We start from the raw sequence: 15093 nt of genomic DNA, 5'->3' as shown, positions 1-15093 counted from the left end.
TAAAAAGTGAATAACAGGGAAACCTTACCTTTTTTTTATGTGGAGATGATTTAAAAAGTGGCTCTCCCCCCACCCGTATTTCTGAAAATGCATGAGAATTTTAATAAAATCGATTTGATTCATAGTTTAAAGGAAGGTGCATTATATATCAAATAGAACCAGGATTCCTCTCCTACTTATCCCTGATGGGTTCCAGGAGTTTCAGACACTCCTGATCATGAAAGAAAATGTTGGATGTTGCTTATGTATGTTTTTCTGTGGGAGGGTCCATAATTTCCATAAGATCTTAAGGAGGGTCTTGCCCCAAGAAATGTTGAGAATTACTGGGGTAGTAGTAAGGGTTCCTCTAGGCTTCAAGGGTCTCTGCCTCATTCAGGGGCTTTCCCTATGAGTCACTCCTTGTTTCTTGATACTTTGTTCAAAATCCAAAGAACTTTTCAAAAGAGAAAGGCCCAAAGAAAAACAGCGGCAAATTGAAGCAGTGATGTGTAAAGACAGAAACTTCATGGTGTCAAGTCGTGAGGAGCTGCTTCTAACAGAAAGGGCTGGTGGAGCTATCTCACCCCCAACAGACCGGTCTAGCAAGAATTTGCCACCTCAGGTGCTCAGTAACTACGTGTGGACAAAGTGAGTAAGATTCAAGATGATAGCTGGGCATGTTACCTTATTGGGCAGCTTTCCCCAACTCTCCAGAAGGGAATAAAAATGAGAAAACATGCCAAGCAAATATTTCTCAACAGGTTTTGTCCATGTGGCTGTTTATTTTACTTCTTTACTTCTTCCAGTTTTCTGCTCTTCAGTTTAGCTATGGGATGCTGTGGCTGAACGCTGTAGCTCTTGGAAATGCTGCATTCCAGTTTCCCCTCACTTTGTAGAGGGCCAGACAGCTTTCTCCTAGGTCAGGCATTTGAGGCCTTTGTACCCAGAGCAGAGGTTCTCAATCTCTTGAAGGGTGCTTGTAATTTGAGTAGTTTTCTGCATCTTCTCCACAGAAAACAAAAATATGCATTTGGTCTTATTTGAATTGTTATGGATACTTCCCCCATCGCTTAGAGGAAAAGATATAATCATTTCTCCTTTATATTGCAGGACCGTTTAATTCTATGTTTTTTACTTTCATCAGCTCTTCTTTTTTCATCTATTTCTGATAGCGCTTAGTGATGTCTCGCCCTTCTCTACTCCTTAAACTGGCTGTCCATCAGCATTAATATGCCATTAAGATGCTAGAAGCTCCACCTGGAGCCAGTGGTCCAAACCATTCTCAGGTGATATTGCCCGTGACATTGTTGGAGCATGCTCTGGGAGTTCCTCTCTGTCTAGGGCACACTCACCTCCAGCTGTTCTTGCTTGGATGCTGATAGACGAATGGGTGGAATCAACCTAGGAGCTGGAAACTTGCTTATAAAGTGCAGGCGGGGGATGGAAAATGTTTTGTTGTCCTTAATTTGTGACTCACGGTGGTATTGAGTAGAGAAATAGATAGAGAGATGGGATTGTTTTTGATGCTGACTCCCTCATAATGTCACCTTTTCCTGTTTTTGTAGGTTGCTTCGACTCTGCTCCAGAGGTGGTTGCTTTAAGGTGTGACCCTGCCTACGTTTGGGCCCAGCCAGCACTAGCCCCTTAGTAAGAAGGGCCAGCTTGATAAGACGGAGAAAACAGGTCGGTAAAACTTTATTGGCTTTCCTTGAGTCACAATAACTTTGAATGTTGAGTCTTCCTTTCCCTCCCTCTTTCTCCCCATGTTCCCTTTGAGTTGCCCTCCCTCTTCTTCAGATCCTCCCGAGGCTTTGGCGAAAAACCACAGTGAAATTGTAACTGAATTGCTAGTTCTTCCTGACCTACTGGGCCTGGGTGTGGGATGAGAAATCTCAGAAAGGGTGCCTAGTGTTTATCTCACAAGAAGTAACACTTAAGACACCCCCATTCCCTGCTTCTCTCTCTCCACCCCCAATCCAGACTGTTTGTGTTAAAAACTGGAACACGAGACCCATCCACTTGGCAGTGTCAATGAAGATGATGATTTCTTTTCATATCTGTGATTTGGGAATTTCATCTTGGTTCCCAGTCCTCTCTGATTCCAGTTGGAGGAAATTGTATTAGAAGGGGGCCAGTGATTTTTACTTTTATTTTTTTAATTTTTTAATTTTTTAATTTTTTATTTTTTGCAATGGGAGAAGGGGGGATGCTGATGTGCTATCAGGAAGAAGAAATGGGGCAAAGGAGAGAATGAAAATTTTAAGACTATAAATAACCATAAAGAAAAATGTGCTTTGTAAATGAACTTTAAACTGTTAAACTTATCTTTCATTCCCCGAGAATGGCGTATTGACAGTTTTAGGTTTGTTAGTTTGGATTATTACTCCAGTATAGTCCAGGGCCAGACATACAATAGGTGGAATTAACACTGGCTACTGGCTTCTGGTTAGTGTATAGATGAGAATTAAAATATATTTTTTTGTAACTTAAAATTTTACATTTAGTCCTCAGGTTGTTTACTTTAACCTATTGCCAGATTTGCATAAAGTCTCACCACATTTTTTTCTAAGTATAGTCATAGGACAAAAGCAAAATCATCTATCTTCTAAACTACCATAATGGGTAGAAAGGTTTTCTTTTTACTGATATAACATAACTATAGTAAAGAAGAATTCTAGTCAGTTATTTTATAATTCGCTGTACATTAAAACTGTGGGAGAAGTATATTTAAAAGAATGAAGGTGATTTTGGTATTGAAGGTGTCCACTTATTTGAATCAAACAAATAATTTATGTGCTGATTGACTACAGCAATTATAGGGAACTGATGATAATTTTGTTAGAACTGTATTAAAAGAAAATGAGATGCGTGTGCATGCACACGTGTGTGCACTGTCACATGTTCTTTCCTAGAGTGAAATCTCCCAAATAAACTTTAAAAGATAGTTAAAAATGGGACATTTGAAGGACAATTTTTAATAAGTTTAAATGGTCTTCTAGCACGAGGAAACTTCATGGAAAGATAGCAGTTTGGTTTTTTTTCTTTCATTTTGATCATAACTTTCTTTACGGGGAAATATGTGAAGGGTGAGGCTGCATTTAGTTGCCTTAAGGTGTATGTTTCTTCAGTTAGTCCTTTCGCCTGCCATTTGGAAAACCATCGAGTTCATATCTTCAAGCTGTCTTTTAACAAGAAGGCACAGTTTGTCTGTTGACAAGAAAAGTACTGTTCCTGAGATCCTCTATGATTCTTCTGGTAGGATTTTAGCTTGGGACTTCTGAGCTGATGGCAACATCACTTATTAAAGTTATATTCCCAGGCCTTTCCTGCTCTGGTTGGTGCTGGACACATTTGTAGCTGCTCTGGGTGTTACCATTTGTCATATCCTAGGTCACATCACCTAAAGTTGGAGGAGGAAACCACAAGAAATGTTCTTTCTGGTGTTGTTCCTAAGCATTCACTTTGCTGCTGAGATAATGATCTTCACAGTTGTGGATTTGTCGAATTTACTAATGCACACTGTAGGATAAGAGTGTGTGTGGCTTATGGCAGAGCTTCAGCTATAAAACATCTCAGATAAAATGAGGGGAATCATTTACCTGTAGACTTATTTGTGGCCAAACCTATAGTATAGAAGCCATAGTACTTCTAGTTGTAAGGAATATAACTAGAAAAGGCCTGAAGAAGTAAGTTTTGATGTGGCCATGGGCCACAGTTTTCCCTTTGATCGTTCTTTTCACATTACCTGATTTCCTTTAGGTCTAACCCAGTACTTTCTAGACAGTGAGCCTTAATGAATTCCTCAACTGCTTTGTCTTTGGTCAGTTTTAGGTTCAGATGGGTCAAGTCAGAGTCTGAGCATCCTTATGGGGGGAGGGGAATTTAAAATATGAAAGAAAATTTGGGGCATATATATAAATATGGGCTTCAGAAAGTAAAATACCACAAAATCGTTTTGGCTGTTGGGAGTGAGGGTGACTGTAGGGAACATCAGTTAAGGTTGAAAAACAACCACAAAATGTGGTTTGGGAAGAAAAAGAAGACTTAGAAATTGCCTCTCATTTGTGTTTTCTATATTCTCATGAATATCGTGGTCTGAGATTATGGCAAATAAGTGGTTTCGGTTTTTTCTTCACTAAATGAAAAGACATTCACTGAACATTTTTGCCTTTGTTTCCCTTCTAGTGTCAAAGAGTGATACCAAGAGAAGAAAAAAAGCGAAACACAGACTCCTTTCCTACTCCACGTGGAAGATAGCTATAGCAGGGGAAAATCTCATAGTATAGCAGTTGGGGCAGAAAATGGAGGTAATTCACAGTGCGGGCTGGGTTTTCTTCTGTCTATCTTCTGGGGTATAGGTATCTTACCTACTTGTATTTTTTTAAAGAAACAATCTTTTTATGTTAATTTGAAATTTGGTTGTAATCCTGGTAGGATTGGCATTTCAATTGTCTTATACAATGCAGGCTCCCCATTGAAATCGCTGGATTGCAGCAGTGGAGTTAAGTGAAACCTGATAACTTTCATTGTTAGTTGTCAGGTATACAACATTCGTGTAATAGCAAATGAGTTAGATTATTAGGAGAGTGCTGGCCAAGTGGCAGCTCCCTTAGCTTCCTAATTGTTGGGTCAGCCTTTTCTACTCTGCCTAATGGAAGATTAGGAAAGACAAAGAGACCTGCCTCAGGTGGCTTCGGGAGTTGCGGAGTTGCATTGGCATACGCTTAGAAAGGAAGCAAGATTATTCTTTGGTATGACATTTTATTTAGATGAAAGCTTTTAAGTCATTATGAGTGTGAGTATCAGCTTGAACTGAAGAAGGAGGGTTTTAGGTTTTGACCTGACTCACAGTTACGGTAGCCATGACCAGTGCCACCTGGCTCTGACAGAAGCCTAAACTTCCCAGTGATCACATCAGCAATTTCCAATTTTCAGTTCTGTAGAAGAGGCTTCTTAGAAGCTTAAACCCTTGTCCCAATGACGTCAAGTTCGCCCATTGGCTTGGAAGGTTCAGACTTGTCTTCCATCAACACCATGATGTCAGCGGTAATGAGTGTAGGGAAGGTCGCCGAGAATGGCGGGAGCCCCCAGAGCATCAAGTCCCTCACGAAGCCTCCAGGACCAAATCGGATTGGCAGAAGGAACCAGGTAAGCTTTTGTGCACTAGGCGATGACGTCTGGTGGCTTTAGTCTCAGAACATTGAGAGAAGGATGTTCCCTTGAGCCCCAGCTTCCTAAGACCAAATCATGGATATGTTCAGAACAAATAGACATACCCAGAGATTATAATCATTTTTTAAGAGCAAGCTTTTCATAGCTTATTTCAGTTCCCTTTCACGGAGAAAATTTTCTCTTCTGTGTTGTCAGTACTGGTGAAGGCTCCCTGATTCTCTGTCCTGTAATTTGATTTGAATGCCAGCTTTCTTCACGTGATGGCCAAGGCAAAGAACTTGACTTCATTCTCTACTGTGATATGGTTCATTTTCTTGCTCACAGCTGGTTAATTTGTTTATCGAACCCACCTCCTTGATGATTTTTTTAAGTGTCTTCAGATTAAGGAGCAAATAAGTATTGGCTGTGCTGGAGCCACTATCCAGCTTTCCATCCTTGACAAAGCACAAAATTTAGCTCCAAAGAATTCCACTTAAGAGGCGAGTTAGTCCTTTTGAACTTAGTGGGCATTGGATCAAAAGAAGTGTGAAAGAGTAAATGAGCGGGCAGGGATTGGGAGGATTAATGATGTTACAAAAGTCTGTGTCCCCTCCCTTGAGAAATAAGATGAATCTTTTAGATAATGTACAAATGGGGCACTTGAAAAGTTGTTGCTCTCGTTAGCAAGATGTTCAACGAAGCTCAAGGAGTGAGGCAGGGGATAAATAGTTTTCTTTTTTTTTTTCTGAATCCACGCAATATGAACTGATTCTTCCACATTTAGTTTTTGGTTTACCTGATTTAATGAGGTTTTACCAAACCCTTGGGGAGAAGGCAAGTTTATGAATTTGTCTAGATACCAAGGATAGAAACAAAAGTAAACCTGTTGGGCTTTTGTGAATTTTCTTTTTGATTAATACCCTACAGTGACTGCTCTTATACAGAATTGTCTGAGCACATCTGTGAAGATTTTCTATAAATTCTTAGGCTTTGGATATAACTGGCCCTCCAGGAAAAATTGTACCAGCCTAAAATCCCTGTAGCAGCATAGGAGAGTGTCTGTTTTCTCCATATCTTTCTCAGAGCTGAAGATTTGGCAGAGTTAACTAATGTTTTAGGATTGGAGCATTGATACCTTTTTCTCTTTTTTCCCTTGTCTCCGCATGCCTCTCTTCCTATGGGTACCTGAGAAAATACTCAGCCTGTGTGAATGTGGCCTGAGGCAAGAAGGAGTGCTAGCTCTGGGAAGAAAAGGTTTATTTCCACTCTGACATGACTGTCTCTATCCATCCATCTATTCGTCCATCTCTTCATCCATTTCCCACTTCACAACATACACCTAGCTCCTACTTCAGCCAGATACTGTGTCAGGTGTCAGCATTTTAGGGTGAATGAGATAGATAAGGCCTCTTTCTTCTCTGTTCCACAAGGAAAAAGTGGAGTGGGTAAGAATGAGCTCTTCTTTAAATAGCCCAGCATTGCCCCTGCTTAAGCAGACTTGGCACAAGTCTGGGCTCCAGTCCTTTCCCAGTGGTTCACGGACTGTAGGTAGAGCCATAGAGGAGACAACCAGCACTTCCATCCCTATATGGTAAGTGGAGGTGACTCTAAATGTGGTGAAGTTGATGGTAGAGGTATGTGCCTGGGCCATTTTTCATTTCCCTCCTATGCCCTTCAGAGTTCCCTGGGGCACTGGCTTCCTTTTTGAAAGGAGGTCTGGACCAGAGGTAGCATGGGAAGAGCAGTGCATTAAAAAAAACAAAAACAAAAAACGGAAGACAAAACAATGCAGTTGGAGGGAGAGGGTTCTCTAGCCTCACCTGAGAGTGGGTGGGGAGGGCTGAGAGAAGGAGCCCTGGGGAGAAGTCTCATTGGCGCTAGTACACCGAGTTCCAGGATAGATTAGCCACTGCACAGTGCTGACACAGGTGCCAGATTGTTTCACTGTGGAATGGCTAGTTATCACATTAGCTGCTAATTTTATCTGTCAGCTCAGGAAGTGTGCTTCTTCCACAAGCTCGGCCCCAATAACTGGATTCAAAATTCTCTAGTGTAGCTTCTTCCAGTATCATGATGCTCCCTTTTCTGTTGTCTCTGGGTTAACAACTTCCTTAGAATTCATATCTGTAATTTTTAAAAAATTTGAGAGTGAAAAAATATATAGTATACTTAGTTCTCAGACCCATTGCCACAGACTAGAGAAAGGGTTGTCCAGTAGTAGTCCCTCCTTATTTACAGGGGATACTTTCCAAGACCCTCAGTGGATGCCTGAAATAGCGGATAGTACCGAACCCAAATATATATATATATATGTAATGTTTTTTCCTATACATATCTTTTCACTTAAAGTAAGCACTTCACAGCTTCTCTTTGGCATATCCAAATTGCCAGATCACTATTGTACTTTGGGGTCATTGCTAAGTAAAATGAGCATTCCTTGAACGTAAACACAGTGATACCGTAATGGTTGACCTGATAACTGAGTTGGCTACTAAGTGGCTAATGAGTGTATACAGCATGGAGATGCTGGACAAAAGGATGATTCACATCCCAAGCAGGCAAAGCAGGATAGTGTGAGGTTTCATCACACAACTCAGAACAGTGCGCAATTTAAAACTTATAAATTGTTTATTTCTAGAATTTTTCACTTAATTTTTTTGGACCATGGTTGACTGGGTAACTGAAACCGTGAAAAGTGAAACTGAGGATAGGGGTGGACTATTGTATTGCTTAAAATGAGACTTACTAGTCTTTGAAGAGGAGTGAGAGAACCACTGTAGGCAGCTATGTACTTGACATCATCATGCATTCACTCCACCGCATCTGGTGTATGGTGCCATTTGTTTTTATCGTCTTCAGGGTGACTTATTTTTGTCATTTCTCATAAGCCACCCACAAGGGTGTTTCCTTTCTGTGCCTTGGAGTTAATCTTTTTTTTTTTTTTTTTCCCGTCAGATTTATACAGCATAGTGGTTTAGGGCCTGGACTGTCAAGCAGCTGGCCTGAGTTTTAATCCTGGGTCTACTATGTAATAGTTTTTTGATTTGGGGCAGGTGACTTGCCTCTCTGTACCCCAGTTTCCTCATCCAGAAAATGGGATCTGTAATAGTGGCTGTCTCTTAGGGATTGTGAAAAAACCGACGTTTCTGTTATGTACAGAGTTTAGCACGTAGTATGCATTCAATAATTGGTATTTGGGAAAGGAACAGAAACTCATTCAAATGAGTACAGGGAAAAAGAGGTCTGTTGAAAGATGCCCAAGGGCCCAGCCCTTCCCTCTCTCTTAGGCTGCCTGATCTCCCACTTTCATTAGCTAGCCGTTTTCCCACCAACATCTCGTGGCTTTGGCTTGCCACAGTGCTGGGTCTGGTCCCAACGCTACGTGAACTTTTAATTCAAGTGCTCATGATGACTTAACTTAGTAACTTAGTCATCCCCAAACCTGGGCACATACCAACATGTTCTGGGGAGCTTGTGAAACAGATTCCTGGGGTTCAGGCCCTCTGCCCCAGTGATTCTAATTCAGCCTATCACAAGTCTGGTCTAGAAATCTGTAGTTCAGAAAGCTCCCCAGGTGATTCTCCTAATCTTTGGAAATCTGCTGATCTTAAAGGTCTCTAAGCATCTCAATTCCATATTACTGGGAGAGGTGTCCAGGCCTTGATCCCATTAGTTCTGGGGATGTGGACAGAGCCCTGTGGTGCTTAGGGACTATGTGGGTGAGGAGGCAATAATGGGGTACATCCATGGCACCCCTCGATGAATTACTTTGTAAGAGGAGTTACAATATATGGCTAGTGAAGAAGCTTGTCATTTCTCTTAAAAAGGTAAAATATATTGCTTCAGGGAAGCTTGTCCTGTGTGTTTTGAGAAAACATAAAATGAGCCTCCACACCAAGTAGTGAGCTGGTCCTTTTGTCATCACCTTTGTGATAGGGTTGTCATTCCTTATCACAGTTTCTACAGGCCAGCATTCTTATTCTTAATTACTGTTTATGAGCAGCATCAAGCAGATGCTAGCAGCAAGTGAAAAGGGTCATGTCGATGCCTCTTGGGCACACAGCTGGGTACTGAGTCCTTCCATTGAGAGGGTGAGTGTTTGTCATGAGATCTTCGTTACCTCTCACGTGTTCTTGGGGACCTCAAAACCAGGTAGAAAATGGTGACTGGATCCTGGGTCGGACTTGGGGAGAAATATATTCCTTTTCTAGCTCTCCCATGACTTGATGCTTAATTTTTCACCAGCACTGATTATTAATTAAACGAAATCTGTCTAATAACACTAATACTTAATTGAGCACTTACCCTGTGCCAGGCGCTATTCCAGTGTTTTATGCATGTTAATTGAATTAATCTTCATCATGGTGTGATGTGGTAGATGCTATTATTCTTCCCATTTCACAAACGAGGAAACTGAGGGACAACAGGATGATGACTTGCCCAAGCTCCTACCCAGACAGGCCCCAGAACCTATGCTTTCAGTTGTTTCATTGCTTCAGATGCTCATAACAGAAATAAAAGGCACTAGTTTACTGTGAGGTGAAATTGATTCTCCCTTTTATTTTATCTTTTCAGGAAACGAAAGAGGAGAAGTCTTCCTATAACTGTCCCCTGTGTGAAAAGATTTGCACTACACAGCATCAGTTAACTATGCACATTCGTCAGGTTTGCTGCTGCTTTTATATTTTTGTTTTAAATCATTTTTCATTAAAAGATGACAAGATGATTTGATCTTAATGGATGCATTGTGGCTGTGTTTAATTTAGATTTATTATTTTAAATATTTAATTTAAATATTTAATTCTTTGAAGGGTGCTTCTGAAATAATTTTTGTGCGTTTGTGTTATTGTATCAAAGCCCCAGGTCAACACAGAATATCTTTTCAAAATTTAGCAAACATAGAGTTCACTGACCACATATAACAGAAGACTGCATCATACATGACTTGTCACTATAAACCACATCCCCTTACAGAACAGTGAGAGTGTAGGCGTAGACCCCTATTTTTTATATTGCAATAACCTTACTTCATGCAGCAGGGAAGTGACTTGATTGGGATCTCTTTTGGCTCTTCTCCTTTGTTATGAGATTTTTTCCTTGTCTCTCGCTGCTATGCCTGATTCCTGACAAAGTATACTTAATTTGGATAGAAATGTTCCTTCTTAACATATTTCAGAGGCCAGAACGCTCTAAACTCAAGTTTCATTTCTCTTTCCCTGAGAGCAAGACTGGGTCATCAAAGCTGATGAATGGACTTTGATACTTAATGTGAGGACCGTATTTCATACTTGAGAGTCTTCCTGTTCATGTTAATATATGTGGTCAGTTAATCTGTATGTGTCTTCAAGGAAGACCTTCAAAGATTCCACCTCTCTCTCAGCCTTGGCAGAAGTATTTTTCAAAACGGAACACGGGAGTAGAAGAAGACCATACAAAGTATTTATTTGCCTTTGTTCCTGCTAGATTTTGACATTCAGGGAGGTATTTAAAATGAAACAAAAAAAAATAACTAAGAAGCTTCACTGGTGTTTTTAATAAAGCTCTGGATTTTCATTACCAAGTTTGACCCGTCTTCTTAAGTGGCCACTGTGATTGCTTTCTGCAGCACAACACGGACACTGGAGGAGCAGACCATTCATGCAGCATCTGCGGGAAGTCGCTGAGCTCGGCCAGCTCCCTGGACCGCCACATGCTGGTTCACTCTGGCGAGAGGCCTTACAAGTGCACTGTGTGTGGCCAGTCTTTTACCACCAATGGGAACATGCACAGGTGGGTGAGGGTTGCCTTGGCCTGGAGGCTAGCATCTGGGAGTTGATAGTAAGGTGGCCTCTTAGCCATCATAGGACTTGCCCAAAGGCGTTAAGAGTTCTGAGTTCTGTTCACTGTATGGAAAAGCCAGAGATGGTTTTGTTTGTGCATACTATCTCCAGTGCATTAGAGGTATCTCATCAGAGTACAGAAGTACCTGGGCTAGGTCTTTGGTCCTTTGGGGATCAGGATGAAATATAGTCCTTCTGCCTTTGCCAATTGGAGTTTCCAATTGTTTGGGTGCCAGATGTGGACAACATATCAGATATAGAGGAACCCTCAAGGAATAACACAGTAACTCTTGCCTTTTTAAAACTACCTGCATATGCCTACCAGATTCCCTGCAGGTCTCTTCATTGTGGAAAATTTCTGGGCTTTTTTAATAAATAGTTAAGTGGCCTGGTCTTGGAGCTTTAGGATAAGATAGGATAAAATGAAGAAAAAAGACCTGCTAAATGTCAGGAATTTACTTCCTGAGGGAGAAAGAGGCTCACTCAGAAGTGGGAAGGAGCTGAGTGGTAGGCATATTAAAATTTTGTGGGATGAACCAATGGAAAATGTACTTCATAAAATATACGTATGTTTTGCGAGATTAGAACAGAAATACTTTTTAATGTTCTTTTTTTTTTTTTTACACATTTTAGGAACATTAGAACGCCAAGAAAAATTTTTAAAGGGATACAAAATTTTTCCTTCTCAGAAAATCAGTCTAATTTTACTTTTCCATGTTTCTTTCTACACATTAGGCTGCTTTCTTTATAAAAATTGACTAACATCTTTTTTTTAACGTATTTATTCCAAAAGAAAGCTTTATATTAGTTATTGTGAAATTTGTGTTTTATTATATGTAAACACTAATATAAGATGGTTTCTTGGGAATATAAAATGATTTCTTGGGAATACTGATATAGTGATAAATTTCTGGATTTTGGAATTAGGCACCTGATTTCAAATCTCAGCTCTGCCACTTGTATATTTCCCATCCTTGAGCAAGTTACTGAATCTTTGTACCTCAGTTACCTCCTCTTTAAAATGAGATTTTTAATAGTATCCATGTCATTGGACTAGGATGAGGATTAGGAAATAATCATTTCAGTGCATGGTAAACACTCAATAAATGTTTCCTATTATTATTTACATTTCTAAGTAATTCTGCAATAATGTAAAGTCTATAGATTTCTCAATCTGAACTGTTAGAAGTGTAGTATAGTATGACTTTCTGAAAGTATCAACATTTTAAAGACTTTTTACGAAGTGCCTTTTGTTCCTTTTTTCCCATGTAAAACTTTAAATCCTCTTTGCCCCCTCATCTCCTCCAGGAGTGTTTTTTGGGTACAATGAAGGAAATGAACACTGCAGCCATTTTTTAATCTGATAGTTTACATTTCAGCTGTTTGCTTTTTACCACCATATCAGCCTGTATCATTTTGCCTTCTTTTTGTCATTTTATTTTGTTTTGCCTGCTTCTCTTATCTTCCCCATGTTCCCCCCATAAGGTCCTCCTCTACATATTTGCCCTCTCCAAATCTGGTCCTTGAAATATTTATTGCCTGTTCCCTTCTTGGGCAGTTTCTCCACTTTCTCCTCCTGAGCCCTCCCTGCTCAGTAGAACTCCCCAGGGGCCAGATCTAAATTGGTAGAGAGTGATAAGGGTACATCAGTGAGAAGTACCCTCCTCCTGGCTGCTTTGACCCTGACCACTTACTGCATATGATCCTCCATGAGCCATTGCTGGTATTAGGCCCGGTCACTCCTGATTTGGAAAATTTCCATTTTGAGACAATATCCATGATTGAATATGACAAATGGTAAACACACCTATAAAAGTAGAAGTTACTATCTTCTACTATGATGTGTCTGACAATGCATTTTATAGATAATCATAACTAAACCTATGGTACACTGTCGGGTACTGAACTGAACACTTTATTTTGTTTGCATCCTTATGAGATATAATTTATATACTATACGTTTCACTCATTTTTAAAGTATGCAGTTCAGTGAGATTTAGTATATTCAGAGTTATGCAACCATTACTACAGTTAATTTTAGGATATTTTCATCACCCCAAAAAGAAACCCACACCCATTGGCAGTTCCATTACTTCTCACCCTCTAGTCTAGGAAAACACTAATCTACTTTCTGTCTCTGGATTTGCATATTCTGGACATTTCATATAAATAGAATCATAACATGTGGTCTTTTGTGACGGGCTTCTTTCACTTAGTATAATGTTTTCAAGATTCAGCTATTTTGTAGCGTGTATCAATACTTCATTCTTTTGTATTGTCAAATAATCGTCTATTGTATGGATACCACATTTTACTTATCTCTTCATCAATTGGTAGACATTTAAGTCATTTCCACTTTTTGCCTATTATGAATAATACTGCTGTGACCATTATTGAACAGTTCTTCATATGGACACATGTTTTCATTTCTCCTAGGTAGATACTTAGGACTAGAATTGCTGGGTCATGTGGTAATTCCATTGTTTAACATTTTAAGGAACTGCCACACTGTTCTCCAAATGCATCGTTTTATGTGTCCACCAGTAATGTATGAGGATTCTAGTTTTTCCACATCCTCATCAGCACTTATTAACTTTCTTTTTACAGCCATCCTAATAGGCATGAAGTAGAATCTCATGAGTTTCATAATTTTAGTTCTTAGATTTAAGTCTGTGATCTATTTGAGTTAATATTTATGTATGTGTAAGGATGGAGGGAGTCCAAGTTCAGTTTTTTGCACTATTTGTTGAAAAGACTTACTGAGTTGTCGTGCCACCCTTGTCAAAATTCAGTTGACCATAAATGTAAGAACTTATTTATGTCCTCTCAGTTCTGTCCTCTTGATCTCTGTCTATCCTGAGGCTAACAGTATACTGATTGCTGTAGTTTTTGGTAAGTTTTAAAATTGGGAGATATAGAGCCTCCAACTTAGATCTTTTTAAAGATTGTTGTAGCTGTTCTGGGTTCCTTACATTTCTATACGAATTTTAGAATCAGCTTGTCAATTTTTGAAAAAAAGGAAGCTAGAATAATTATGGGGATTGTAAAATATGTAGATCAATTTGGGGGCATTGCCATCTGAACAATACTAAATCTGTGACCACGGGATATTTTCCATTGTCATAGGTCTTACTGGATTTCTTTCAACTATGTTTTAGTTTTCAGAGTGCAAGTTTTGTATTTTGTTAAATTTATTCCTAAGTGTTGTATTCTTCTTGGTGGTATTGTAAGTGGAATTGTTTTCTAATTTCATTTTTTGACTATGCGTTGCTAGTATATAAAAATACAATTCAAAATTTATATTTGCCTCATTTCCTACTATGTTGCTGACCTTATTTATTCATTCTAATAGTTTAGTGACTTCCTTAGGATTTTCTGTATACAAGATCATTCTGGCTGCAAAGAGTTTTACTTCTTCCTTTGAAACTAATCTGGATACCTTTTATTTATTTATTTTTTTGCCTGCTAGCCCTGGCTAAACTCTCCAGTACAAGGTTAAATAGAAGTGAAGAGAATGGACATCCTTGTTTTATTTCTGACCTTAGGGGAAAAGCATTCAATCTTTTCCCATTAAATATGATGGAAATTGTGGATTTTTCATAAATGCCCTTTATCAGTTTGTGGTTCCTTTCTATTCCTAGTTTGAGTGTTTTTTTCACGAAAGGATGTTGGATTTTGTCAAATTATTTTCCTGCATGGTCAAGTTTTTTTTGTCATTCTATTCTGTTTTGGATATTAAATTAACCTTACTCCTGGAATAAATCCCACTTGGTCACAATATATAATCATTTTCATATATTGATGGGTTTGGTTTGCTAGTGTTTTGTTAAAGATTTTTGCCTACATTCATAAGAGATATTGATCTATAGTTTTCTTGTGATGTCCATGTCTGCTTTTTATGTGAGAGTAATACTAGCCTCATAAAATGAGTTGGGAAGTATTTCCTCCTCAGTTTTTTGAAAGAGTTTGTGAAGAGTTTATATTAATTCTTCTTTAAATATTTGGTAGAGTTCACCGGCGAAGCCATCTGGACTTTCTTTTCTGAGACGTTTTTAAATTACTAATTCAATTTCTTTACTTGTGATAGGTCTGCTCACATTTTCTATTTCTTCTTGAGTCAGTTTCAGTACTTTGTTTTTTTCTG

General features: G+C 39.2%; 1 protein-coding gene across 7 annotated transcripts in view; it reads left to right on the top strand.

Moving 5' to 3' along the window:
- RREB1 (ras responsive element binding protein 1) overlaps positions 1-15093 on the top strand; it is a 125773-nt gene that overhangs the window by 57109 nt on the left and 53571 nt on the right. For 5 of the 7 annotated variants that reach the window (XM_039869396.1, XM_039869394.1, XM_039869399.1 and 2 more), the window contains exons 2-6: positions 1545-1662; positions 4165-4286; positions 4915-5127; positions 9706-9795; positions 10736-10899. In XM_039869396.1, the coding sequence (XP_039725330.1) occupies positions 4957-5127; positions 9706-9795; positions 10736-10899 (425 nt within the window). In that variant the 5' untranslated portion in view covers positions 1545-1662; positions 4165-4286; positions 4915-4956. The remainder of the gene's footprint in view (positions 1-1544; positions 1663-4164; positions 4287-4914; positions 5128-9705; positions 9796-10735; positions 10900-15093) is intronic. The other 2 variants (XM_039869398.1, XM_039869400.1) reach the window with 2 other exon arrangements.

Source organism: Pteropus medius, unplaced genomic scaffold (assembly GCF_902729225.1).
Source record: "Pteropus medius unplaced genomic scaffold, Ma_sr-lr_union100, whole genome shotgun sequence".
NCBI classification, from domain to species: domain Eukaryota; kingdom Metazoa; phylum Chordata; class Mammalia; order Chiroptera; family Pteropodidae; genus Pteropus; species Pteropus medius.
The sequence above is the reverse complement of the archived record's forward strand: the minus strand, read 5'-3'. Positions and strand labels throughout refer to the sequence as shown.